Source organism: Gallus gallus, chromosome 12 (assembly GCF_016699485.2).
Source record: "Gallus gallus isolate bGalGal1 chromosome 12, bGalGal1.mat.broiler.GRCg7b, whole genome shotgun sequence".
Taxonomy (NCBI): Eukaryota; Metazoa; Chordata; class Aves; order Galliformes; family Phasianidae; genus Gallus; species Gallus gallus.
This window is the reverse complement of record NC_052543.1, coordinates 2,512,096-2,538,879: the sequence shown is the minus strand read 5'-3', so window position 1 is coordinate 2,538,879 and position 26,784 is coordinate 2,512,096. Positions and strand designations below refer to the sequence as shown.

Below are 26,784 nucleotides of genomic sequence, written 5' to 3'. Positions count from 1 at the left end.
AGGGCTGTGACTTTGATTGTGCAGGGGGCTGCAGGGGACACGGGTTCCCACAAAAACAGGAGTTTTCCCTACTAATGAGCCCCAGGTTTGGGCACTGCCCTCCCAGTGGAGCATCCCTGCCTCTTCCAAGCCCCAGGAGGAGGAGATGATCTGTCCTCTGCCAAGCAGGCAGGAGAATTCAGCTGTTTCATGGTGAATATGGGATGCTCATAACACAGCACCTGGAGCCTGCCTCTGCTAACAGGCAGAACAGGAAGAAGATGGCTGATGCTGGTGCAAACAGCTTGCCTCAGCAATTCAGTGCACCCTTTACTCAATGCAAAGCATAGCAACCAAGTTTGCTACCTACACTGAAACCTGTAGAGGCCTCTGAGCCCTGCAGACAGCTCCAGTCTAACCCATGTCAGGTCAGTGCACCTCTCCAGCAAGATACCTGCCACAGGCACAGCCCAGCTGCCACCTCTGCTGTGGACACCCAGAGCCATAGAGCTGCTGATCACACACCACTGCAATGACCTTGGCCACAAAGTGCCCGCAGCCCAAGGGCTTCCAGCATGTTCTCTACAGAGCAGAGGGATGGAGAGCTGATGCACAGACTCACCTGGCAGACGGAGGTTGACCACTCTGTCAAACAAATTTCTTTCAGCTGTCACACGGTTCAGCACCTGGTTCAAGAGCTGTGCAGGGAGAAGCAGAGAATGTCTGAAGTCAGCACCTTGCACTTACATCCGTACTCCACCTACAGATGCCAAGCTGCTTCTGTGCATGCAGCTCTTGGGAAGCAGAGGGTACAGCCACAGCCCATGAAGAGCCAGCTGGCAGCTGCTGCTCGGCAAGGCAGTGTCAGTGGGGATGGCAGTGGGACAGCCCTACCAGCCCTGAGGCACAGGAAGAGCACAAAGAGCACTGTGCTTCTCTGTGTGACAGAGCACCACCACAGATGGACATTTCTGCACTGCAGGAATCAGCTGCAGAGGCACTTAATCAACCACCATTAGCTCTCACCCACACCCCAGTGGGACGAGCAGGGATGGCTCTAGGCTTGACACGCTCACTGTAAGCTGTGCAATCTCCAAGCACAGCATCCCTCCTTCTGTCACCCACACGCACGAAGCACCGAACTCTGTGGGCACAGCTTTGCAGTGTCAGCAGGGTGAGGGGCATGCTGCAGTGTGCTGCTCTCTGCCGATGCTCCCCAAACCAGGAGCTCAGGGCCACCTGCACCCTCTCTGAGGAGCCTCCCTCTGCCAAAGGCCAATACCTGGGCGAGCCTCCGAAGCAGCAGCTCCGACGATGGGCGATTCCAGTCCAGGAAGATCTCGGGGGCCAGAGTGACAGTCATCTCCAGCACCCGGAGCAGGCTGACCGACAGGTCGAAGCACGTGGCGCACACCTTCAGCTGGCGGCTGTCCACAAAGTTCCTTTCCAGGCGCTCTGCAGCCTGCTGGATCTATCAAGAAACAGAGACAGCTTAACAAGGCCTCTTCCCAAAAGAAGGGCCACAAACCCCAGCCCAGCCTGGTTCCTATACGTGCTAGGGAACAGCTGCACCCCCAGCGCCGAGATTCGGGTCCTGAGCCCTGTGGGGTGTGGGACACTGGGTGCAGGGCCGTGCAGCCCAGGGGCACGCTTACCTCCTGAATCATCCCAATGAACTCAGAGAAAGCCCAGTTCAGCTGGTTGAGGACGCTGTTGAGGAAGCTGGGGGCCAAGTCACGGTCACTGCGGAGTAGGTCTGCCATGTGCCTCTGCAGCAGGGTGGAGGGACACGGCTCTGCAAGTAGACAGGGACGGCTCAGTGGCATGCACACAGAGCAGCCACAGATTTGGGGCAAGAGCAGGTAGGAGCTTGGCTCTGGGCTTGTTCCAGAGCCAGTTTGTGTGAGTGAGACACCTAGAAAACTCCCTCCTCCTGCCCAGGGCCAGGCTGTGTCTCCAGTGGGTTCAGGCAGGCAGGGCTGCCCACACATGTCCCCACTGTATGTGGCATTGTGTCCCCAGGGCCTGCAGCTGGGGAGCGTGATCAGTCCCATGCGGGATGCTGGCCCCTGCCAAGGGGTGAAGGAGGGGGCACACATGGGGTGGGTGCCTCTCACTGGCAGCTGAAGGCTCACGGAATCAGTAACAGCATGAGGGAAGGACAGCCAAGATTAAACTACAGACTAACATTCAGGGCTTGGAGAAAGGATCGGGAACATCGTTACCAAATACAGGGAAGAAGCACAACTACTTTCCCCTATGAGAAGCTATCGGTAAGTAAGAGCAGGTGGAAACTCCTGCTCAAAGGGCAGCAGGGGCAAAGGAAACACATGGCATCCTCCAGCGTGATCTCAGAGACTGAGCAACCATGGGCAACTACACACTGCTCACTGGGAACAGCAGAAGCAGAGGGGGAAGGCAGGAGACAGGCAGAGATCATCAGCCTGGATGGGAATGGGAGAAATGATTCTGTAAATCCTCACGATGAGTCCGAGATTCTGCTGGGGTGGAGGACATGTGCTGGTGCTCGGTGCCCTTACACTCCAGGCAGGCTTTGATCCTGGCCAAAAGCACATGTCTGGGGGGGATTTCATCAGGGCAAATGGCTTTGATGTCCTGCGCCCACACACAGCTCAGGGGCTGCCTGAGCCAGATGGATCGTTTATGTACTCAATTGCCCAGGGTCCCCCTGAAGCTATGTAAGCCTTTGGCACTGAACGTGCCCTACAGCAACATTCTACAGCTTAACTGCGCACAGCAGGAAGAATTCTAACCGGAGCTTGGCTCACTTCATTTGATACTTCATTTCATTTGATAACTTTCCTCTTGCTGCCTCTCAGATGCTGCTCTCCATTCACCCCCTGCAGCCAGCCATGATTTCGGACCTCCACCACAGCCCTGAGTCTCTCCTGAGGCAGAAAAAGCTCCAGCCCCAGCAGCCTCTCATACACAGACTGTCACATCCGTGCCCCCATGCCACTGTCCCCAAGCCTCACCAGCTCTCCCAGATTTTCTGTGGAGAGGTGGAATCATTAAGTGCCCTCAGCATCCAAACCACAAATAGGAGGCAGATTTGCACAAATGCATAATGTGTTGTTTTGTTCTCTTTTCCTCCCCTTGCAATTGCTGTTGTGTAATTCGTTCCTTTGGCCACGCGTCAAGCTGCCTTCTCTTTGTTGGTTTTTTTTTTCTTCTGAAAAGATTAAGCTAGGATTTCAGCTCAAGGATAACCCTTTGTCAGAACTGTGGTTTGTGATCCTCAGGAACTCACTGGCTGCAAGGTGCAAGCAGAGAAGCCCAGCAGCCAGCACCAGAGCCCACTCTGTTTAGTTCTTCTGGTGACAGATGATGGCACGCAGAGCCCCCTGAGCGAACAACACTAAGCGAGAGGGTTTGTCTGTGAGTGAGGGCTGGGAGAAAAAGCCTTAACACAGAAAAAAAATGAGCACAAGTATCAGCACCACCACTGTAAACCACAGCTGTGCTGTGCGGCTCTGCCTCCTCCACTGACACTGCAAGCCAAGACGGTTCCCAAAATGAGCTGCCCAGCCAAAACCCACCTCACTTGAAGACAGTTTGAAGGATGATTTTCTGCTTGTAGTAACTTGCTTCGCCCTGACTTCTAGCCAATGGTTATTTCCTCGTGGTGTTTTTCCAATAAGTGGTGTGAATTTGCTCCAAGCCTCCAATTCCAGGTTCGTAAATGCTTTCCTTGCTTCTGGCAAAGACTGCCAGTCCATAAGAGCATTAAGAAGTGGTGCTGCTTGTCAGACCTCTCCGGAGTTATGGAGTTTTTCTAAGGCTTTACGCTAACACCAGGTGCGCAAGTTTGGCCTTTATTGCTCCCAGGAGGAGTGTGAGTCTTAATTACACCATGACCATGCTGAAATCCATGGAAGGAACCTGCTCTCGGCTACAGCAAGAGCGGCTGCTTCTCCTGCATGAGTTCCCAGACTGGGCTCACCAAGGGACAAACATCACTGCATCCAGAAGCCTAACCTCACAGTCAGACCCCTGCGTTCTCCTCCACTTAACAAGATGCTCACCTGCGTTGAGGGGTTTCCTCCCCACACCCCACTCAGCACTGCCCTGCTGGGTATGAGCACAGCCCTTACGTTTGCTGTTGGAGAGGAGTGCCAGCAGCCTATGGTTACCTGTTGTCGTGGTCACCTTCTCGATCTTGGCCACAGAACGTCATTAGGACTTCTAAAACTTGTAACTCCTTTATACGAAAGCCACCCGATCTTGGCTTAGCCTTCGTTATGGCAGATGAACATCAGTCATTGGAACTGAAATTGGTGGTTTTCCAAGGCCAGAAATTATGATCTCAATACATTTAATGTGGGCAACAGAGCATGGCCCCAAGCGGTTATAGATGCATCCGACGTTTCCACAACAGAACCTTCCCCACAGAAAGGCGAGCAAAGCAGTCAGAGGAGCAAAAACAAAGTTCAGAGTGGGGGGAAATTGAGCATAATCTGTAAGGTTATCAGGCAGCCAGAAAGCCCCAGAATTGCAGCAAACCTCCCAGCTAGAAAGTCCTCTGAGGCCACACTGAAGCACAGACAAAAGCTAAGATGAGAAGGGCAAAATGGGCATAATTAAACATAGCCAGCAGTGGAAGAAAAGAAGGAGAAAGGAGGTAATAGGAGGAAAAGACAAAAAGGAAACATCCAGGACTACGCTGGCTACGCACAAAGTGTCTTTAACTATAGGAAGTAATTGTAACAGAATTATTCAGAAAAGTGGCAATAGGAGAAAGTCAAACAGCAACAGAGGCCATTAACAGATAGAGTTAAAAATTAATAAAGCAGACAAAGTGGAAGCATTCAATAAGTGTTCCTACTGGCTAATTGTGAAGAAGCAGGGTCATGTACTTTCATTACAGGAAGATAATTGTGTACTTTATAGTTTGCTAATGACCCCACGAGATGTATAACAGGGCTACTCGTGAGACCTCTTGGTCAGTGCCCAGGGTGATGTCCGTGTGGGGCTCCAGGCATTAGCCCAGCTGGGAGCAATGGGTCAGATGGAGGAGCGGAGCAGTTCCCCCAGCACTAACCTGACTTCTCAAAAGGACCCAGATGTAAACGTGCCCATCTGGTGGATGGAGCAGCGGTGACAAATGTGAAGCTGGGGATGCAGGGAACCCCATCACTGGTAATGCAAGGCACCAGGCTGCAAACAGGCTGCTGGTGCTGGATCTGTGAGCAGCACGTTAGGTGGGAAGGGGCCACAAAGGGACTCGAGGGAGGAACAGAAAGCCCTCCTGGGCAACACTCAGTCTGCACTTTTTCCCACATCATTCAGAAGGATAAAGAAGGGAGACTGCATAAACACTTTTGAGGAAGAGAACGTTGTAATGTACACCGAGCAGAGCAAGGCAGCAGCAGCAGCAGCAGACAGGAGATGAGGTTAGGTATGTTCCCACCAAGGAAAAGTCAAGGGTTTATTTCTGAGAGCGAGGAACTACCACTGTGAAGGCCTGCACAGTTAAACTAACACAAGCCAATTATTTTGGCTTCAGGAAGGCTGCAGAAGCCAGCCCAGACAAACAGGGATTTCTTTCAGCTCAGCAGTTTGGCTGTCCCTGCCAACGCTCAAATTGCAGCAAGGTGAGGACGGATAGGTGGGAAGGCAGGGGTGCCTCTCCTTCTCCTTTCCTGGGCAGTGTCTCAAGGACACCTCTGAGTCCCATGTCCCTCTTCAATGAAACCAGCATTCATTATTGATTCAGCTGCACCTTAAAATAGCAGTCCCAGGAGCAAGTCCCCAGCAGCCTGCCCAGCCCGCTCCGCGCTCAGACTGTGCGGAGCCATCCAGGGATGGATGCAGAGAGATCTCAAAAACTGAGGAACTTTGATCCTGCCCCAAAGCTCTGCAGGACTGAGGGATCTTGGTGACCGCCCTCTGGGACTGACAGCAGCTACCTGGGGGCTTGCTTGTTCAGGACGAGGGTGAGGCGTAACCATCAGGTCCCTGCCGTGTGCAGTAGGGCTTCCCCATCATCCTCCAAGGATGAGAGGAACCCAAGGCTGGCACAGCCTGCAGCAAACCTCTGACCCAAGAGGTAACACTGATACAAACGGGAGCGAGAGCAGGTCTGTAATGCAGCCTCAGAATCTGCCATGTGGGCACCAGACTGCCTGGCATCTCCCAGGGATGTAATTGAGAAAAGGGATCACTGCATGAACCTCTCTGTTCCACAAACGAAGACTCTCTACACAGAACCGGGGAAGGAGGGAACTCTCTAAAGCTACTGCACCAGACAGGCAAGGGTCACACAACAAACTTACTCTGGAAACTAGCAACAGAGAGATCTCCTGGGCACCCATGGGCAGGAGAAAGAAAGAACAAGAGTGCCATTAAAACAGGGATAGGCGGCTCTCCCCACCAGAAGGGGCATTCAGTGCACCTCCACATGCCCCCAGCCTACATCAAGTTGCAATATCCTCTGTCCCCCATCCTTGAGCAGCTCTCCAGCACAGTCTGGCACAAAGCCTTTTCCACAGAAGAGAGGAATCAGGATTGTACCCAGACTGGTCAAGAGTCTGCACACGTGAAGCAGAAGATGAGTACTTTGGCTCACAAAAATTACCTCCTTCTCCTGTCTTTCCCAGATGTAGCAGATCTGAGGAACTCCTCCGTTTGGCAATAGCACTGATAACTGAATTGCCAAGCCAAAGGCAAGACAGGCTCTGCCAGGCTCCAAGAGAGAAGCCTGTTTAAAACATTCCTTCCTTCTGAATGTGTCCAGTGCCCTGCCTCCTTGGGCACCTGCTCCCTCTCACAGTGTACCTGCTGTTAGGACAGCCCTCCCTCTCCACCCTTTGTAAGCCTGAATGCCACTCCCCTGCCCCACTCACTCTGCAGGCTGGGGAGGCTGGCATCCTCGGGCTTGGTTTTCAGCAAGTGTGGGAGCCGTGTGTATCTGTACCCGAAGCCACAGCCCTGCCAAAAGAGATGAGGAAAGATCTTAGAGGATGGAGAACAGTTAGGTTTTGCTGCTAGTGGAAAGCAAAACGCTCAGTGTCCACCCGAGCCCCAGACAGTGAGAGGACAGGGATGCTCACCCGCCACAGCCTGACGAGGATCCAGTTGGTCTGTGCCCAGGGTCGCTGTTCATAAGGAGCCAAGAGGTTCTTCATCATGGAGATCCGCCTGCCCGACAGAAGACATAGGTCAGCTGCAAAGGGTATGGGGACAGGGGATCAAACTGGAGTCACAGCAGGACTCACGGAGCTGGGACAGAGCAACACACACTGGTATAATAGAGAATGGAGGCTCCTCAAATCAACTCCAGCATGCCGCTGCAGCTCCTCTACCCCTGCAGTGCTTGGCAGCCTGCCTGCTCACCCCAAGCCTTGCCACCAGCCCAGCCCTGACCCAGGATCAGGCAGGGCATCACTTACTGGTCTTCTGGGATCCTCTCTACAGCACGCAGTGAGTGGGGGTAGCAGACATAGCTGGCCAGCGCCTGCATCAGGGAGTCCCGGATGTCTGTGGAGCAAAGAGAAGGAGCTAAGACAGACATCCAAGGACACACAGCGTGCCATGGAGCACGTGAACACCAGAGGCTGAGAAGGACCAGCCCTCGTTAACAACAGACCCTCTCTGGACACATTCTGAGGAAAAACCCACTTCGCAGATGATGCCAAATTAGTGGCATCAGTTGATGTGCTCAATGGCCAGACTGCTAGAGGGATCTGGATGGGCTGGAGAAATGGGACAGCACGAACCTTATGAAATTCGAAAAGAACAAATGCTGACTCCCAGGCATGGGAAGGAAGAATCCCTTGCAGTGGTACAGGCTGGGACTGCCTGGGTGCACAACAGCACTGCGGAGAGCAACCCAGGGCTGGAGGCAGACAGTAACCTGAGCTTGGGCCAGCAGTATGCCCTGGCAGAAAAGGAGGCCAATAGCATCCTCTGCTGCATAAACAAGAATGCAGCCAGTAGATCAAGGGAAGTGATTAACTCCCTTTAATTAGCTCTCATTGGGCCACAGGCAGTGCATCCAGTTTTGAGATCCTCAAAATAAAATAAACAGACTAGAGTTCAGCAGAGGGCTGCTAATATGGTCAACGTGCCCTGGAAGGAAGTGCTAAGGGACCTGGGTTTGTTCATCGTGGAGATAAGAAAGCTTTGGGGAACCTAACAGTAGCTTGCAAAGAGGTTTATCAGGAAGATAAGAGGTTATCACTCAGATGCAGTTCACGACTGTGGTCATATACCACTAGTGGTATACAGTGGGAGGCAAGACAGATGGACATAGAATAAGAGGTTCACACTGGATATAAGGAAAAATATTTTCTCCATGAGAACAGTAAAGCAGTGAAACAAGTTGCTCAGAGAGGCTCTGTGTTGTGCAGTCTTCATCCTTTGAGGTTTGTTTTCAAGACCAGACAGAATAAAGCCCTGAGCAGCCTAGTCCAGCATCACAGCTGACCCTGCAGAGGATGGTCCAGAGACCTCCTGAGATCCTCTCCAACCTGAATAACCCTGCAGTTCCTGCCTGACCCACACTTTCAGTTAGAGAAGCATCTGCACCCCCTGTGCAGAGGGAAGGTCAGTGATGAGCTGGGAGAGCCTGAAGGATAACATTTTCTCAAAGCAGCAGATACTGGAAAACACACAGCTACAGACAGCACCAGATCAAAAAATGCTCTTGTCAAAAGGTATTCAGATTACAGCCAAAGCCTGAAGTTCCAACAGTGCTCTCTTCAGGAGAAACTGGAGAAGTATCCAGGAAGCCACAACCGGCTGTGTGGTGCTCTTCTGCTGAGGGTTACCCGCCCACATCAGAGGCAGACAAAGGTACTGTGCAAGTGCTGTGCCCTGGGTCTCCCTCTTGAGCCCACTGTCTCTTCTGTCTTTAGTTGGAGCAGCTGAGGGTATTCCTAAACAACTGACTGCCTGCTGCAGTTTGCAGAGTACTTCTTAATCTACTTCTGTGCAGCCAGCCGGTGACTTCAAATCCTTTTAATATAGAACAAAAGCTCCTCTAGCCAACCTGCACAGAATGAAAAGAGCAGACAAGCATCCTGGGGCTCTGCTTTGGATGCAACAGCTGTCAGCAGATGAGTGGTTTGACAAGCAGCCTCATGTTCTGCAACAGAGAAGTATGCCCACAGCCTTAGTTTAACCTCTCAATAAGACGATGTCATCTAAAGGATGAGGGGAAAGCAGCTTCTGCAAAGGAGCAGGGTCACTTCTAAATCCAGATGACAGGGATGAGAAAAGGACTCTTGTCTCCTCCTGAGAACGCAGGATAAACACACTTTCAGAAATAGCTACTGAATTGAGTAGAGTTCAGAGCAGTTAGAGCCAAGTCTCTGAACCAAACTGGTTTCCAGGCAGCTGGAACTAAGCATGTTGAATCATTCTGCCTTTAGGATCTACCCAGACGTCACGAAGGGTCATACACTCAAGGACCGTCACAGAAGACATGCTGAGCTGATGAAGGAGAAACACTTAAGTCTCTGTCTCCAAATGCAGTAGTTTCCCTACAGACTTGACTGAATCAAAATAAGAGTCAAGCTGAACAGGGAGTATTGGTTAGAAAGTAAACAGTCCACGTAGCACAACGTTGGGTTTCTCCAGAAGCCCAAGTCAAGTCCAAAACTCAGAGAACTACAGGGAGAAGCACACATGCAGAGATGAGCATTTTTGTACAAGCCTCTGTGTTCCTCATGTTAGCAAAAGTTCATAGTGAATTGAAGGATTCCTGTATATGGACCATCTGTATCTGCATCTGTTTGCCTACTCCTACTACGACTTGGGAAAAACAGAGGCTTGCTGCCCCAGTCAGCAGGGAGAGCACCCCTGTGCCTAGGCAGCTAAGAAGAAACCCCAGACTAATGAGCAAGTAGTTGAGATATGAGCCTTGCTCTCAAAGGTGCATCCTAGGTCATGTACCTAACCAGGTAAGAGTAGTGTTTAGCCTCTCTTTGCCTGTGGAGGTATAGAGCATTCAGTGAGTTCAGCAGATAAATCCGAACAGAAGACTGCTGAGCCGCTGGCAGTGGGGCCAGCCAGGGCAGCAACACATCACCCCAAAGAAGAGGAGAGCAGCATTACCTGTGCCCACAATCCTTGAGTCAGCAAAGTGTTTGGCCAGGATGGCAGCCAGGCGCATCAGGGTTTCTTCGTAGCCTGTGAAGAGAAGGAGGGAGCAGTGGTCATGCAATGAGCCAGTGGGCAGATCTGTGGTCCTGCAATAGGACAGGCAATGGGATGAATTCCTGCAGCAGCTAACTTAGCTAACTTTGCAGCTTTCTTGCCTGTCCAACTGTCAAAACAAACAGCTGGAAAAGCATGTATCTGCAAAACAGTTTCCTGCCTTATCATGAAGTCTGAAGCAGCTACTCAGAGAAAGGTAAACCAAAAAACCAAGCAACTGAGACAGATGACAAGGGAGAGAAGTGTAATGCAGAAGGGGCTGAGCAACACAAATAGCACCCTAGATCTATGCGTCCAAGAAGCTGTGTCCAGTCTGCAGGCCCTGAAGCAATAAGTCTGTTACTGCTTAATTCTGCTGCTCCCTGCACAGCTTCTAATTAATGGACACTTTTTAGCTATATCTTGTTGGCTGGAGCAGCAGCTCTTGCCTTTGCAGGCTCTGGAAAGCCTAAGAACTGCTAGGGTGATGTGGCCAGGAAAAGCATGCACAGACAGAATCCACCTAAATACAGACGCTTGGCATGAAGTGGGTGCTCATCTCCATATCCAAGTCCCATGAGGAATTGAAAACGGCCCCAGTTCCTGCACTCATGGCATGAATCCCCCCACCCAGCAACCAATGGCATACATCGTCAGGGCCGTGACATCTTCTTGCATCCCAAGCCATTCCCAATGCCTCCTTGGAAACACACAGCTGCCAATGATTTTCAGTACAGCTAATACTGTGACAGCTCTGGGCAAGGCACAGGCACCCCACCTAAGTTCAGTAAAGGGCATAGGTCACCAATGGGCACCTACTCAAGGGACAGCATTCAGCACTTGTCCCACATCACACAGACAATACAAAGTGAAGGACATCACAGCCAGGCAAGGGTACAGAAGGGATGTCCAGCTACCAGTACATCACAAGAATGGGCCTTTAATTAGACTTTACCAGGCCAGAATTAGCAAGGCCTCCCCACCCCCTTACCTGGAAGTTCCTCCATGCTATTGACAGGGCTGAAGTAGTTCTTGAGAGCGCTGTAGCTGTTCATAGCCACGCTGAGGTAGAACTCTGGCATGAAAGCAAAAAGTGAGCCTGTCCTGTCACCGTGCTCAATGGTGCGGATGCACACTCTCAGCAGCCAATAGATATCCTGCATCTTCTCCTGCCGAGGAGAACACAGCAATGCCCAGTCAGTTCAGAGCACAACTATCACCAGCATGTGACCAGATCAGCAGTGTCTCTGTCTCACTGAGTCTTGAACCCCATCAGGATCTATTCTTTTCTAGGGAATGTGAGACCACATGAGCCTGATTGTGTGTTAGTTTCTATTCCGAGTGCAGTGTCTGAAGGAAGGCAGGCACCAGCAGTCCGAGCATTAATGTGGCAGAAAGAAATCTCAGCCACTGTAGGAATTAACACACAGCCACTGGCAGAGAGCTCACACCAACTCAGACCCCTGCAATGGGCAACCACAGCCTTTAAGCTTCCACGCCAGCCACTCAGCCACACTCCCCATCCGGAGGAGCGCTGGCTTCTTGCTTCTCTAGCAAAGCTCTGGAGGTCCTAAATCAAAACCAGGAAATCTAAGGGCATCTATGTAACTTTAAGCTCCTAAAATCAGTACCAACAAAGGCGTAAGAAGAGGAAATGCTATTTTATATCCTGTAATGCCAAGAAATGCGATGAATGCTAGCAGCTTACATAAAAACAGATGGAAGAGAGTCACACTTCAAATTAAGAAAAAGCCAACGCCTCAGAGGTGCAGATAAGTGATTCCATCTGCCTAGTAGCTCTTCTAAAGCATGCCACTATCATCCTTGGGAGAGCTATGTGAGTTTGTACTGTAAATGACACCGAAGGGGTGAAAATCAACTAGATTGAATAAAAGACATCCTTACCTCCCCGCTGACACACACCTCAGCTCAAGTGTTGTTTTTGACAGTTACAATAAGCAACAGTGCAGACAACATTAAAGTAAAGAGAGCTGTGTTTGATTTATTAAGACCTGATAACGTCAAAACATCATCTCAGGTATTGCCAAGATGGCAGAAGGCTTACACCAAGAGAATGGAGAGATGTGATTACCCACAGTGTGACAGATAAATAGTGCCTTAAAATAAGCCAAAATGGTCTTCCCCTGGCGTGTTCTGAAGATGGCATTATCTACCTTAAAACTACAGATGTTTTGCTCTTCCTTTCATCTAACATCAAATCCCACAGCTCATTCCCCAGAGGACACAGCAGCCTCTCCTGTGCTCTGACACCTCAGCACAGAGCAGGACTTCCCTGCTGGGCAGAGAGCAGATTCACTCTCCTTCTCTCATCAGCAATACTCGTTTAGATGTGTCCCTCCCTGGCACACAGGCCATGTGGATGCTGGAGCCCACTGGGGACACAGTCCCACAGGCAAACAGCAGGTACCCATCCTTAATATGACAACAGGTCATCTAGAGACTCGAACACTGTTTCTGCATGGGCTACCACAGTGATAACTGGTATGTGCTGGGAAAGCCCCCAGCCTCTCAAGAGGGATCCAGGAAGAAAGGTGCATTTTCTGGCAAGCAAGTGCTATGCTAATGTGGTTGGAGAGCTGCCATGCTGCGCCCTGCAGTTGTGTTCTGCCAGCAATGGAGGAGACAAGCAAAGAGTTCAGCCACCGCAGCCCTGGCAGATATGTTCACAGGAGCCACTGCTCTTCCCCTCCCTGTTTACATCCTGGGATATATGCTGGCACTGCATGTTGAGAGAATGCACACCCTACTCCCCAGAACAAAGAACATACAAACATATATGGGGTAAGGTAATGTGCAAAGGAACACAAGAGGAGATCTGCAGGGTGTAAGCATAAACTGCTTGTGAGAAAAGCAGGACCAGGGATGTTACACCAGAAGATGGCGAATGCAAGGAAGAAGGGACAACTTGTGCAAACAGTCACTGTGACACTAAACATAAAAAGCACTTGGGAACCAAGTGAAGAAGGGGAGAACGTCTGAAAAGGAAACTCCTAAGGGCTGGGTGCTGCAGAATCCAAGAAGAGAAGCTTTAGTGAGGACTCCTTGCGACACAGCACAGTTCAGGGAAATGCTTCACAATAGCTTCCCTGTCTTCTCAGCCTGCCCTAAGAACTGGATGTCCCTTTGGCCTGCATGCTTCTATCTGCACCACAGAGACCTGACTCCCCAAGGAAAAGCCTACAGCACCACACAAAGCTCAGAACAGACTGGGCTGTGTTCTAAAGTACCAACCCTGGAGCAGGAGGGAGTCCAGGCCTAAGAAGGAGTCCCTGTGCACAAAGGCACAGACAAGGCCCACAGATCATCAGCACTGCTCCAGCACCAGCGAAAATATTACTTGTGACATGTGAGCTGAGCAGCACAGACACAGAGGCACACCTGCTCAGTATCTTCTGAGCCACTCACATTACGCTCCTGCCCACCTTTGAATAGATGGTGACATTTATCCAGGCAAGGCGTCGGCTTAGGTGATTGAGTTTCTCAGAGAAGACCTTCTGGCTCTTCAGCAGCTCCTCATGGATGTCTCTCCTCTGAAAAGAGTGCAGAGATGTGAGGGCAGATATCACTTCCACTTATATTATCCTTTTTCAAAGCTGGACAAACAACACAAAAGCGAATACCACCCTGGGGCTAGCTAGGCAGAAGAGAAAGAGGTCAGCTCCCCTTCTGAGGAGGGAGTGGGAATCGGTGCTATAAAAAGCACTTACTGGCCTCAGTTGTAGCCCACAAGGCCTGATGCAGACACTGGTCCTGACGGCTTTAGGATCAACTGCTGTCAGAGAGACTTTTTTAATGCATCACTGGATACATTCTGTCTCCAGCAGCTAGAGAGGACATAAGTGTCCCAAGTTCACCATTGCAGGGTATTTACTACTTGTTTTTTTTTCTGAACCCTCCACTGTGCTTGTGAATGCCAGATCTAAGGAAAAGTCCCAGCAGCTCAGACAAAAGTGCAGTAGCTGTGGATTGGAGGGTCTCTGGACAGGAAACCTTTCCAAACCCAAATCCACAGCTGTGGGGTACCACCTAGTCTCAACTTCAGGAGAATGGCTCCGAGCTGCCTGCAGCACTTGGAGGTTTGAAACTCTCATAGTCTGCCTGGGAGAAGTTGAAGCAGTTTCTTCAGTGCCTCTGTTTCTTGAAGCAGTGGTACAATTGGTTGGCACAGCATGAAATGTGGCTGCCAGCTCCAGGCATGAGTTACTACCCCAACAAAACATGAGTTGCTCCACTGCTGGAAACCATGCACTGTGCTTCCAACATTTTGCCAGGTACTGAGGAGCTTCCAGAGAAAGAAGCTGGATGTCCAGAGACACTTACTCTCTTTGGGCAGCGGCTGATTTTTTCCTCTGTGTCTTTCAGTGCCATAGCATACTCATTCACATCATCTGACACACCGACCATCTGAAAAGCAAGCAGATTCCAACAAAACTTGAGGGCATTTATTACCCTACACACAAAAGCATGCAATCTGATCCCCCAGGGGAACTGGGAGAAGGAAAAAACACGCAGTCTCTAAGCAAGCAGAAAACAGAGTCAGTACAGAAGTAACAGATACTGGGAGAATGGATGCCTGCAAAGCACGTGCCTCTTACCTTCCCAAGCTGCTGGTGGACACTGAGGTTGTACATCATCACTATCCCATCCAGGACTTCCAGGAGGGAGTTCTCTGTGATGGGCTGGTCTGGCTCCTCTGGAGGTCTCCCCAGTAAGAGACCCTCATTTCCATTGCTGCCTTCAACTGCAATCCACCCCCAAGACAGGAGAGAAGTTCTCAACAAGGCATTTTGGCACCACAGCTCCTGCCTGCGCCTCTCTCAAGCCAATGACCAGAACCCTGCAGTATATCTGTAACACAGTTTCTTCCCTAGATGCACAAACACGCCATCCCACCTCACTGTGTACATCAAGCTGGCCTGCCAGATCTGCTCTAACAGACCAAAGCCACATTTCAGAGACTTGCCTGGCCCTAACAAGGGGCCAACAGCAACAGTGCTGCCTCCAAACAACCTCCCTGCCAAGTCATGCTATTCTTACAGGAGCCAAGGCAGCACCTCCTTGCATACAGAGTGCAAGAACATTAAGAGTGTTATGTGCAGGATAGCAAAGTGGTTAACTGTGGACTTCGTGGGTCTCAGCATGCCCTGGGAAAGGGAAGGAGCAATGCTGGAAGTAAACAGATTGCTTTCCTCTCAAGAGCAGGGGAAGCTGAAGAGGCTGCTCTCCCAGGGACCAGCTGAGCCATGCTAGCATGCAGAAGTACTCACTGTCCTCCTCTGTACGCTGTTCCACACTTAGAGTGCGTACTTTGACCTTCTCAAGGGTACCAAGAGGCCGCCGTGGGTTCATCAGGCTGACGGCTGCTGTGCTGAGGAAACGGTTGGCACGGCCCAGGGTGGGAGAGCTGAGCCAGCCAGGTCTGGCAAGAGCTCCACCAATGGCTAGGGTGGCAGAGGGACGCTGAGACTGAGAAGAAATTAAGGGAGAAAGAGTTCTAGCTGTCATGCTGCTTGTTACTCCTCCCTTTTTCCTGCAGGGATTTTGGTACAGATGCACGAGGGCTACTGGAAAGGGAGATGATGCTCAGTTAGCCAATGTGTGTTCCTTCATCTGGGGCACATGTCAGGCACGAGCAGCAGATCTGCACAGCAAGAAGCAGCTGTGCCTACAGCTGCCATGCCCTCCTTTAAAAGTAAGCATCGAGAATTGCCACAGAGAGGGCCACAATCAGATCAAGAGATAGTTGCAGTGCAGAGAAAGTGTGGCTGCTCAGACTTGGTGCACCTGGGTCCTTGGTGATCTCCCACAAGTTCAGCTGTTAACCTGGCTGCCCATGGGCTGGTTACAGTCCTGGACCAGACACTGCTTTCCCCTAAACAAAGCTTTTCAAGCTAGAGGCTAAGCTTGCTGCCCAGCACCAGTGGCTCACCTGTGCTGCTGATGTTGCCGATTCCTCATCTTCATCAAGATCATCCATAGTCACTGCCTGAAGCTCCGCAGGATCAATAAGGACATTGGCTTTTGCAGCCAGGTCATCTGCACAGAGCACACCAGAGCAGCTGTGAATGCACGAGTTACCTGTCACAGCCCTAGGCTCATACTCTTTCCTGCTTCTCAACAGTAGAGAAGCAGCCAGAAAGGTTGGATGCTGTATCAGAACAGGCTCACTTCCCCCAAGCTCACCTCTCCCCTTATGTAGAATTAATCTTCCCTTGCTAACAGAGTGGATACCAAACAATGACAGGTACTGCTCGTTTCCGTTCCTATCCCTACCAGCAGCTAACAGAATAACCGAGGAACCAGGAGACAGTGACCAGGGCCAGAGACAGGGAAGTTATCTCAGGGCCTCAGACCACCTGCTGAGCCTCCAGTTCTTTAACGCTGTCCCATGATGTCCCCAGATCACTAGGACTGCAGGTCCCTTCACAGCCCACAGGAAGACGGCTCAGATGGCTATGCTGTACAAAGCCTGAATGTGCTTTCTCTTCCCAGGGTTTGAAGTGGTCCAGAAAGAACCTGGGGCTCTGCTACTGCTTGCCTGGAGTGGTACAGCAAGTACAACCTGGGCATCTCTTACACCCAGCAGAACTGTGCAGGTGGTCAGTACTTTAACAGTTTCCAGCCCCTGGCTGTGATGCAGCAAGAGCACTTCCCCAGCAGATATTCCCAGGCTATCTTCCTTCCGTCCACCAGCCATAGGCTGAAGAGGTATCCTTGTGGGACTGCTTGAGTTGGTCTCCTATCTTACATCTGCAGACCTGGCATGTCCCTACAGCTGCAGCAAGGGGGGCTGGAGTGGCAGACTCACCAGGGCAAACGGCAGAGCTAACATCTGGTCCCACAGGGAATCACCCTGGCTTTGCTGCTAGGCTTGTTGAGTAGGCTGGGGTTACCCTGACACAGAGAGGGACTGAGACCTGACTCTGCTCAGCACCTCTCCACCATCCTCACCACACCCCATAGTGACTTTGGGGAACTTATATTTAATCACATTTCATTACCCACAGCTCCCTCCCTGGGATATCTCCTTGGTGAACCTCACCCAGGACCTGTGGTAAAGCTGCTGGAAGTGGGAGCGCTTACCTTTCAGAGTCTTCTTGAGATGAGACAGAAGACCTCCGAGTCGCTGAAGGTCAAAATAATCCACCTTCCCATTATAGAAGAGTTGGGGAGGGACATATGCCTCTAAAGCAGAGAACGAAACTTGTTTGTCCCATCAGACCCATACACAGGACCCCCACACAGATGTTAGCACCAATAGGTAAGCCCTAGGACAGAGCCCAGGGCCCAGGCTGGTGCTACACCAAGTGACTGCTTTTGTTGTTCTAAGAACACAAGCCACTGAGGCAGAGGTAATTTCCATAACAAAGCAAGCACTAGATGCACACCAAAGCAGGAGGCAACAAGGCTCCCAGCCCTTCCTCCCTCCCAGTCCCAGTCACTGGAGAAAACTAGATCCTTTGTAAACTCTTCAGCTCTCACCTATCTACTCTAACCTGAGCTGGAGTCCACTTCATTCCATAGGGTACTGTAAGGCAGTTAATGAATCTAGAGGAAGAATAAGCCAGAAGTAAAAAAAGGGAAAGGCAAAACTGGGATTAAGAGTGGGAAAGCAACTGGCATTGACTTGGTTTCTCCTTAATCTCACAGAAATCCCTGTGAAAACTGGCAAATATGTTTCCCTATACTTTCACTATCGTATCACAATATAGGTGTTCTTTTGCAGGTCTCAAAGGAATTGTCCAGAATAGGTCTGGATATTAACTGGATTAGATCTGCACATAGGAATTGCCCAGGATCTACAGGCTCGGGGCACAGAAGGCACCAGCACCCATGAGAAACACAAAGTTTTCAGCATCCTGGAGAGCAGTGCCAGGAGACAAACCCTGTCCCAAACACAGAAGTGTCCTGCTAGCTTCTCCCCCAGGCCTTACCTTCACTGCTCAGTGCAGCAGGTGCCTTCGCCTTGTGGCCATCCCAGAAGAAACGCAGGGCAGCAATGAGCCGGTGCAGGAAGCACACCATGTACTCTGGTGGGCACAACACAGTCAAGTTCTAGGGCAACAATGAGAGTTCAGCCATTAGGGCAGCTGTGAAGGTGCTTCTTAGTGCTGGTGGCCACATGGGCCAGGCAAAAACTTCCTGTTCTCAGTCTTGCTCAAAGCACATGCACCCATTTGCAAAGGGCGCCTTCAGTTTCCAGCACTGGGATGGAGCCCAGCGCTGATGGCATGTAGCTGCTTCCACCTCTGTAAAATCCCTGGCCCTATAATAACAAGATGGTGTGACAGAGGATGGATACCATGCATTCCACCTCTGAAGATGGGCTGCTCATTAACAGAGAGAGGCAGGTGAGGAAAGGGTTTCCTGCAATAACATATCCCCACCTTCCTCAGATACAGGCCATCAGCCTGATCCAAGGCCAGAAGAGTGGTCCTCACCCAGGTGGTGAAGAGGATGCTGTATCTAGGTATCAACTGTTCATCTGCTGGAAGCAGCTCAGCCAAAAGGACAAGAGCTCCCACCCCAAAGGTACCAGAGAGCTCTTCAGGTGAGGCCTGTGGGAAGGCTGTCCCTCTGACTTACCCCTCTATTGCTAGCATTTTCCTGAAGAAACTTGCGGAATTTGTTCAGGAAGATGTATCTGGAAGCTTCCCCCTGGCAGGAGGAAAAGCAGGTGGTGAACTCACAGGGAAAGGAACTCCCAGGGAAGGGCATTCATTGTCCATCTCTGCCATGCTTGCTCAGGGACGCATCTGGGCTTTGGGCATGTAAGGTAGAGGGGCACTGTATTTTTTTCCATATTAATTAGGCAGATCTGCAGCATTATGCTACATCAATAGGTACCCAGAATGTCTGCAACAAGGTCTGGGCCTGCAGCGATGCCTGAGTCCTCGTGGGGTCCAAAGCTGCTGAGAGACAGCTGTATATGCTTGGGAGCTACATTCAGCAGGAGAAAGCAGTTGACCCAGTTACCACCATTGCTGAAGCACCCATGAGTATTCTGTGGGCCACTGCTTTGCAGTGTTGCGTCTTCTGAGGCCCATCCTGGGATGCACTGATGATGGCCAGAAGATGCACAGCTTTATCCAGCTGAACATTCTCCACCTGCTCTGTAGAGGCACACGCTCACATATCTGGCACTTCTTTCCTCTCTGGAATTAACATTAATTGTCAGGGCAGAATGCACTGTGATCAGACTGTGTCTGCCTAGTTCAACAGAAACACAAGGCTGGCCCAGGTGCAGCACATGTCATCAGTCAAGACTGGCAAAGCATCTGAGACTATGATTCTGTGATTCCATGATACCCCTTTAAACAGAGCCCAAAAACTCAGTTTCTGCAGTTCAGCCTGCTTTACTGGATCAACTTCTGTGGACTGAACATCTCCACAGCTGCATTTCTGTATCTTACAAGTCCTGGGATGCGGAGATAATGTAGCAAAACATCTACAGAGTGCTTACCCCTCCTCTGTCCTTGTTGTTCAGCAGCAGCTTCAGAATTTGAACCTGGAGACCTTCCACCACTAAAACAGGGACACGGCAGTTTGCTACTGAACAGTGACAACTGGAAAGCAACTGTCTGTGCTAACCCCACCAGTACCCTGTCATCAGGAGAAAGACCACCACCCCAGCACAAAGAACCAGGTCCAGCAGAATGCTAGTCCCATCACTGGGAGAATTTTCTCCTTCTCCACCCAGCAGTGAATCCATCCCCAGCTGATAAACAATGCCCCTAAAGGTGGGTTTTGCTTTGCTCAAAACGCCTGGCAGAATGCTGCATATGTGGGCAGTTGTACCCATCCACCAGGTGACAGCAGCCATGGCTGGCCCCTGTCTGCAGTGCAGCCTTTGTGATGGGAATACAGCTGCACATCAGGTCAGGAAGGCGATTTGGAAACAACCCATGGGTTGGTCCCTCTGGCTGCACACAAAGAATGGGATCTTGGCAATCTCTCTCCTTCCTCACAGACCTTCAATGCGCTTCTTGAGCCGCTGGCAGCCTCTTTCATACGCCCGCCGCCTCAGTCTTTCCTCAGCACTCTCCTCCTTCACCTCCTTACTCTCCTTGCCCTGGTTGAGGAACAGACAGAGATTAGGAGGAGTACACAGTATGGGGCAGCATCCTGCCAAAGTGGGAGAAGAAACTCACTGAAACAAGGCATGAGTGTGAGGACCCAGAAGCACACCTAGCCGGCCCTCCTTGGCCTTGCAACAAATAAGGGCAGGAGGTCTTCTGAGGACACACAAGCCCATCTGCAACTACTTTGACTCTGTGAGGTTCCCTTCCAAATCTTTTGCCATGGAAAATTATCACCACCCCTGTCCTGAGCCACACAACCTAACAGGAGATGAGAGGCAGCAGAGGGGTACGGCTTCCACACAGCTCTGCTGGGTTTCCCTGCATTAACAAGGGCCCGCAGACTACCGAGGTTCTTTGGTCTCCTTAGCAGATGTGCCCTTACTCACCTCCTTGGTGAAGCGGTTTGGCCACCACGTGGTGGGAATGAGCTCCTGCAAACCAGCCTCCTCCACACGCAGTGGGCTCTTAATGTAGAAGAACACAACCGAACGGAGCACATCAAAGCTGCAGCAAAGTTAAAGGAAGCACAAGAAGCTATGGCAGAGAAGGGATAGGGTATGTCTCCAGAGCTGTAGTAAAAGACCCCTCTCCAAAACCACTCAAAGCTCTGCAAAATCCAGAGCCTCCATCTCCTGGGAGAAGCCTCTTGCACTCAGCACAGGAGCTGCCCAAACGCTGGCATGGCAGTTAGGCAGCTCTGAAAGGAGTGAGAGCAGTGGTCTGCCCTAATGCCTAAGGACGTTAGAGAAGGGGGTTAGGTAGAAACAAAGCCCTGTGTGTTAGTATGATGTGACCTTCGTGGCACTGCTTTCCACTCCTCAGAGCAGGACTTTGCAGAGAATGGTGTCAGGTGAACAGAGGAGACTTGAGAAATGAGAAATGACCTCTCAAAGATGGGGTGGCTTCTGCCTTCCTGGGACCTGCTAATCCTTGCAGTGTCCTTGGCTGCATTATCGAGGGCAGGGAGGACAGAGAACAGAGGAGGCACAAAGGATACAGAACGTTGCTGAGGAGATATTTCCTGGATTTCTCATGCTTCAAGACTGCAATGGTGAGCCGGAGGTAGTGAATCTAAGGAAACAAGAGAAGCAAGACTGACTCCAACTATAGAAGAGTATGCAACCATCTAAGAGGTACAGTGGGACAGAACTGCCACTGCTAGATCAAACAACTGCAGATAATCCAAAATATTAGGGCCCTTTGGACAAGGGGACATAACAGAAGCTGGCTAGTCACAGATTCCTGGAGGTTCAGAAGTGCAACCCACCTGTAATCCTAGGTCTGGGATGATAGGAGAGAACCTGTAGGCCCGCAGCAGTGACATCAGTAGCTGCTTGAGGCACTCGTGCACTTCATATTCCTGAGAAAACAAGAAACAACAGCAACAGGATGGTGTCAGACACAGCTATAGTTCCCACAGTGCAGCTTTGGAAGGATGCAGCATGTACTTCTGTATTGAAAACACAGGCACTCTGAACCCACAGCATTTGCTCACCTTATTCAACAGGAGAGTGTGAGCAGTGGTTGATGCTATCACTTTGCTACAGGGGAATAAGCTTCTGTGTGAGTAAAACCAACCCAGTGGACAAGCCAAAGTCCCAGGTCCTATTTGGCTGGGCTGAGACACCCATCCTCACAGCCCAAAAACCTACTCCAGTCAGCACTGGCAGAATCAATTCACAAGGGAAAGACAAGCTACTCTTGTTAAACATGATGGTAGAGGAACTGCCTTGTCAAGTCCAAGGGACAGCCAACCAGTGGGACAAAAGCTGTCCCTTCTACAATTTGGCAGCCCCACCAGCACATTTGGTTTCACTTGGTCAGCAGGATAATCTCAGGAAGAGGAGCATCTACCACAAAATGGAATCTCGTCACCAAGAAGGCAAAGAAGTTGATCACTACCAGTGTGTTCCAGTGGATGCTCCTACTCTCAGCACCTCCCAGCACTCCAGCAACTCACCTCCATGAGAAGCCACATGAGATCCAGCAGCTGCTGAATAAGGGGATGGGCATCCACTGCCCCTCCTCGCTCCAGGATGCTCAACAGGAAGGTCATGAGCACATCTTCCACCAGGTACACCTTGCACTGCAGGAAGACAGGCAAGTCAACAGCCTTCCAAGGCAGTCACTCCCCAGCAAAGACTGAAGCCTGATTTACATCCCTTTGTCAGCACGAAACCAGGTACCCACAGAAGCTTGCAGTGAGCAGGCAAAACTCACCATAAGAGGGGAGAAATAATTGAAGATGTGGGCTAATGTAATCAGCACTGTGGGTTCTCCCTGCAGCTGCCACATGGACGCATCCTTCTCCACCAGCTTCCCCTCCTGCAATGACAAACCCAGACAAACACAGGTTGGTGCCTGCCCAGTCCACCCCTGCACCTATAACTGAATGTACCAGGGGCCTGGAGCAGCCACTGCTTGCTATCACATGCTAGAACTGAGCTTGAATGTGTCAATTTAGGATGGCAGAGCAGCAGCCACGACCATGCCTCCAGAGAGCTGTATTTCTGCCCAGGTGTCAGTATCAGTCACATGCATGCACCCTGACAATCTGCTTTTCCAAATGAAAACTCATTTTCTGAGTGCATGTCATTACTTGTAAATGGGAACCTCTGCAGAGGAGGTCAACAAGTGAACTGGGCTTCCAAGTACATTGAGACTATAGCAGAGAGCATTCCCTGTGCTTAGGGCAGAAACAGAACATCTCTCACCCTAGAGGAAAAAAAACCTGTTTTCTGCTGAACAATGGTACAACCAAAACAGTTCTCATGGCAGGCCTGCCAGAGAGTGACCCCCTCATTGCACCGGGACATCAGGAGAATGGATGGGCTGCAAACAAATTTCTTTCAAGGCTGCAAAATTAAATGCAGTAATTCTGAACCCAACAATCATCATCTCTTGGAAGGAAACTTTATGAGACTGAGAACAACAAGGCCCAGTATGATGTAGCTGAAGCCTTAGGGTGGAACTATTAAGAATCCCATTTTGCAAATCAAAGAGCAGAGATGCGTACGCCCCATGTAAAAGCATGTAGGAAAAATGTGAGCATGTACAGAGTGGAGAACCACATTTCCTGGCATGATGTCCCCCAGACCTGTCCAGTAACATCAGCCTACCGTCACATCGATCCCGATATGGATCACATTCTTCAGGAAGCCCAGCAGCTTGCGAGCCTTCACGAGGTCTGCAACAGGAGGATCTTGCAAGGGGCGGTAGCCTTCCACTGGATAAGTGGGCAAGTGTTAAGGTAAAATGCAATCCGATTCTTTCAGGACTTCTTTATCTGAGCAAAGAAAAGTGTCTGTTTTACAGTATGCATGCTTAAGTCAGAGTTCAAGGCAAAGTGCACTTCTAAGTGCATGATAAGCCACGAGATTTCCTCCTCAATAGTGCAGGTACCAAGTACTTCCCTACCTGCTTCTGATCAGAAAGGATGACAGTTATCAAGGGGCACATTCGGGACTGCTGCAGGTCTCCGCTTTCACAAAGAAAGGCAGCATGCAATGCTTCTACTACACTAGAGGTCCTGCACGGCTGAGAGGTTGAACAGACCCAAAGCCAAGAGGTCTCCAGGTCTGGAAAGTGAGATTTTCTACAATCTGAATCCTGCGAACAGGCAGCCCCCGGCTTGAAGCATTAGCTGTTGATTCAGAGCTTAAAGTAAACTCAATTTCAGCAATTGCTAGCGCCAGCAAAGGTGACTGTGGGCCCTCCAGTTGTGGTCCAGCTGAGGGATGTCTGCTTCTTCTCTCCTTGATCCTGCTCTGAGCAGAAGTACTAAGAGAAGAAAGTTAACTGCACTCAGATACAGATATTCTACAGCCTCCATAGATGGTCTCAGGGCAGGCTCTTCTCCCTTCAGACCTCCTCTCCCCACAACCAAAGGATATCGAAGTGGACGGCTTCCAAAGTTAAAAGCAACAGACTCTTTGAACGAGAGACTGATGGCAGGGAAGTAAGCCATTCCAGCACCTCTCGTGATGTTATCAAAAGCAGTTCCTAGAGAGATGCCGTTTCTGAAAGAAGAAAAGCCCACAAAACTTCAGCCACGGCCAAAGGGTTCTGTGGTCAAGCAGGCAATTCATGTATCTGCACTCCCCTCCCAGCAACCTGCCAACACAGACATCACACAGACATCATTCATACTTCTAAACACTCATAACCTGACAGATGTGCAACCACCACAGTGCTGCTAAGCAAGTACCCTGGGAATCACAGCCGAATTCTCACTTGCATATAGTGGCATGGAAAGGCATTGGAGTCTGCACAATCTGAAGAGCCCTGCTCAGCTCCAAGAGCAACCCAAATCCTTACAAGGCATGTGATTATCAGAACATTTTAAAGGCAGGTGGCATTTCTGGCCTCATCCACTTGACACTGATAGAAATAGAAGGATAATGGTCTCAGTCCACTCTTCTCTGAAAGACCGTGGCAGCATCTGACAGTTTTTCATTCCAGCTGACTTATCTCAGGCCATAGTTTAGGGCCAGGAAGCAATTCTTACTCAGGCTGGCCATTGCTCGTTGTCCACTGGAGATGGAGGCTGGAGATTTATCGGATTTATCACACCTCCCTCCAACTCTAGGACAGGCAATGTCTACACTTGCCATGAAAGCAATCAGTGGGGCTCAGCCCAACCGTAGTATTAAGCATCCCAACATGTGCCCTCTCCTTCAAAATCCCAGCAAACTTTACAGTGATTTAGGAGCTTGAGCACTTTTCTAACAACTGCTCTCACCCAAACCTAGGAGACTCCAAAGCTCACCTAGATGGCTTCTCAACACAAAGCAGAAAAGCAGAGGCTGGAGCTAACAAGGACTTAAGGGGGAGGAGGAAGAAAGAGGGATCAGCAACCTGCTGAGCAATGAGGAAACATGTAGATTACACACAGCCATTCACAGAACAGGGAACTGGGCAAAGATGCTTACAGGCAGAAAGCAATAGTGCCTTCCTCGAGGTCTATCAGACAGCTGACGATGTCTCCTGCAGCCCAAGACTGCATTAAGAGGAGAAAAAAAAATAGGTTAGACACATACCCAGCAAGTTCCCACATCAGAAGAAGGGCTGTAAGCCCAATCAGTCCCTTATGATTCAGGGATGAAGGAGTGACAGCTCCTTCTGACAGCAGCTCACATTGCATTTTCAGACACTTCTGGAAGCCTCTGGATGGGATTTTCTTTTTTCCCTTGAGCACTAGGAACATGCACAGGATCAGAACAATGCTTATCCCAACACTGCATCATCTTCTGATGCGCTACAAAGAACCAGAGCCTTTCAGACATCACCAGCAGCACTGTGCTGGGAATCAGCCTGCTGGGCCTGCCAAACAAAGCACCCACACAGGGTGCCCAGCACCCCTCAAGTACAAATCAGTGCTGGCACACAGCCTTCCCAAGAGCAGACTGAAGCAGGAAGCACAGATCAAATGCTTTCCACAGGGCCCAGCAGAATCCAGTGAGCAGGAGACACCTGCCCTCTTTTCCCTTCGTGGAAGGACAGTACTCACTTTGCCATAGTTGGTAGTGGTCACGTTCCACTTGCGCACTCTATTGCCATCATACGCATAGGAATCTGGCGTATCTCCAACTCCTTCCTGCATCACAGTATCAAAGAGGGGACTCAGATTTGGACAAGCACAAAGGATCCTTCTCATTGCAAGAGCAGCTTCAAGGGGGAGACCAGCAGACAGGGAGCGCAGCTGACAGCAGACGTGGTCTGCCCATGGCCTGCGATCTTTGTCTCCGTTCCCTACTAACATTTGGGTTAGAAAAAGAGTACTGCTACATTACACTCCCAAATCACTGTCAAAGCAGCCCCTCAGGATGTCTGTCACCCTCCTTCTCAACTGCTGCAGAGTGACAAGATAGTGAGACCCTGCAGCTGGCATACCTTCCCAGCACCAAACCCCCAAACCAAATCCCACCCTGTGCCTGACAAGAATTGGCCTGGGCCTGCCTCCCCCAGGCAAAGAGGAGCAACACCAAGCAGCCATGTGCAGGAGTTACACTACCTCCTGATTAAATCTGCAGTTGAGAGTACACCAGCCGATCTGCATGAGTCCCTGGGAGGAGATAAGCACCTCATAAATCCATTTCCCTGAAAAACAAGAGATGCCACACAGTAAATCCATGCCACTTGACTCATCGTTAGAGAACTAAAATGTCATACAGTTCCCATAGAAAATAACCTGGCACACAAAGGGTATTTGCAACATCCCCAGGACTCCCATCCCAACTCTTCACTTGGGCACCACACAATTCTCCACCCTCCTGACTTCCTAGAAAGCCAATGGATGAATTTGGGAAGACAGAGCTCTGGAACTGCAACACATTCAAGATTTCCTGTGCTCGCCAGTTGTGTAACACTCCATGCGTTCTTCCTGGGATCTTAATCAAAGCATCACTCACTTAATCTTCTTACCTTTGTACACGCACGTTGTGGCCCTGATAGAGCCAAAGTTACTGTGGCCAATCACCTGGACCAATAAACAGAAGATATTACAAAGTTAGGCAATAAGGCCTCAAAACCAAAGTGTAGT

The 26,784-nt window shown here is 50.5% G+C and overlaps 1 protein-coding gene across 1 annotated transcript in view; it reads right to left on the bottom strand.

The window, feature by feature from the left end:
• RNF123 (ring finger protein 123) overlaps positions 1–26,784 on the bottom strand; it is a 43,367-nt gene that overhangs the window by 9,640 nt on the left and 6,943 nt on the right. The window contains exons 6-34 of the mRNA NM_001293314.2: positions 26,667–26,721; positions 26,257–26,342; positions 25,753–25,839; positions 25,175–25,242; positions 24,137–24,262; positions 23,363–23,477; positions 22,464–22,568; positions 22,204–22,329; positions 21,511–21,603; positions 21,241–21,314; positions 20,630–20,747; positions 20,134–20,233; positions 19,625–19,686; positions 18,748–18,819; positions 18,096–18,216; positions 17,245–17,346; positions 16,091–16,197; positions 15,429–15,627; positions 14,757–14,902; positions 14,482–14,565; positions 13,584–13,691; positions 11,132–11,309; positions 10,060–10,134; positions 7,392–7,479; positions 7,053–7,140; positions 6,846–6,930; positions 1,635–1,774; positions 1,262–1,450; positions 602–677 (exon numbers count right to left, since the gene is read on the bottom strand). Of these exons, the coding sequence (NP_001280243.1) occupies positions 602–677; positions 1,262–1,450; positions 1,635–1,774; positions 6,846–6,930; positions 7,053–7,140; positions 7,392–7,479; positions 10,060–10,134; positions 11,132–11,309; positions 13,584–13,691; positions 14,482–14,565; positions 14,757–14,902; positions 15,429–15,627; positions 16,091–16,197; positions 17,245–17,346; positions 18,096–18,216; positions 18,748–18,819; positions 19,625–19,686; positions 20,134–20,233; positions 20,630–20,747; positions 21,241–21,314; positions 21,511–21,603; positions 22,204–22,329; positions 22,464–22,568; positions 23,363–23,477; positions 24,137–24,262; positions 25,175–25,242; positions 25,753–25,839; positions 26,257–26,342; positions 26,667–26,721 (3,073 nt within the window). The remainder of the gene's footprint in view (positions 1–601; positions 678–1,261; positions 1,451–1,634; positions 1,775–6,845; positions 6,931–7,052; positions 7,141–7,391; positions 7,480–10,059; positions 10,135–11,131; positions 11,310–13,583; positions 13,692–14,481; positions 14,566–14,756; positions 14,903–15,428; positions 15,628–16,090; positions 16,198–17,244; positions 17,347–18,095; positions 18,217–18,747; positions 18,820–19,624; positions 19,687–20,133; positions 20,234–20,629; positions 20,748–21,240; positions 21,315–21,510; positions 21,604–22,203; positions 22,330–22,463; positions 22,569–23,362; positions 23,478–24,136; positions 24,263–25,174; positions 25,243–25,752; positions 25,840–26,256; positions 26,343–26,666; positions 26,722–26,784) is intronic.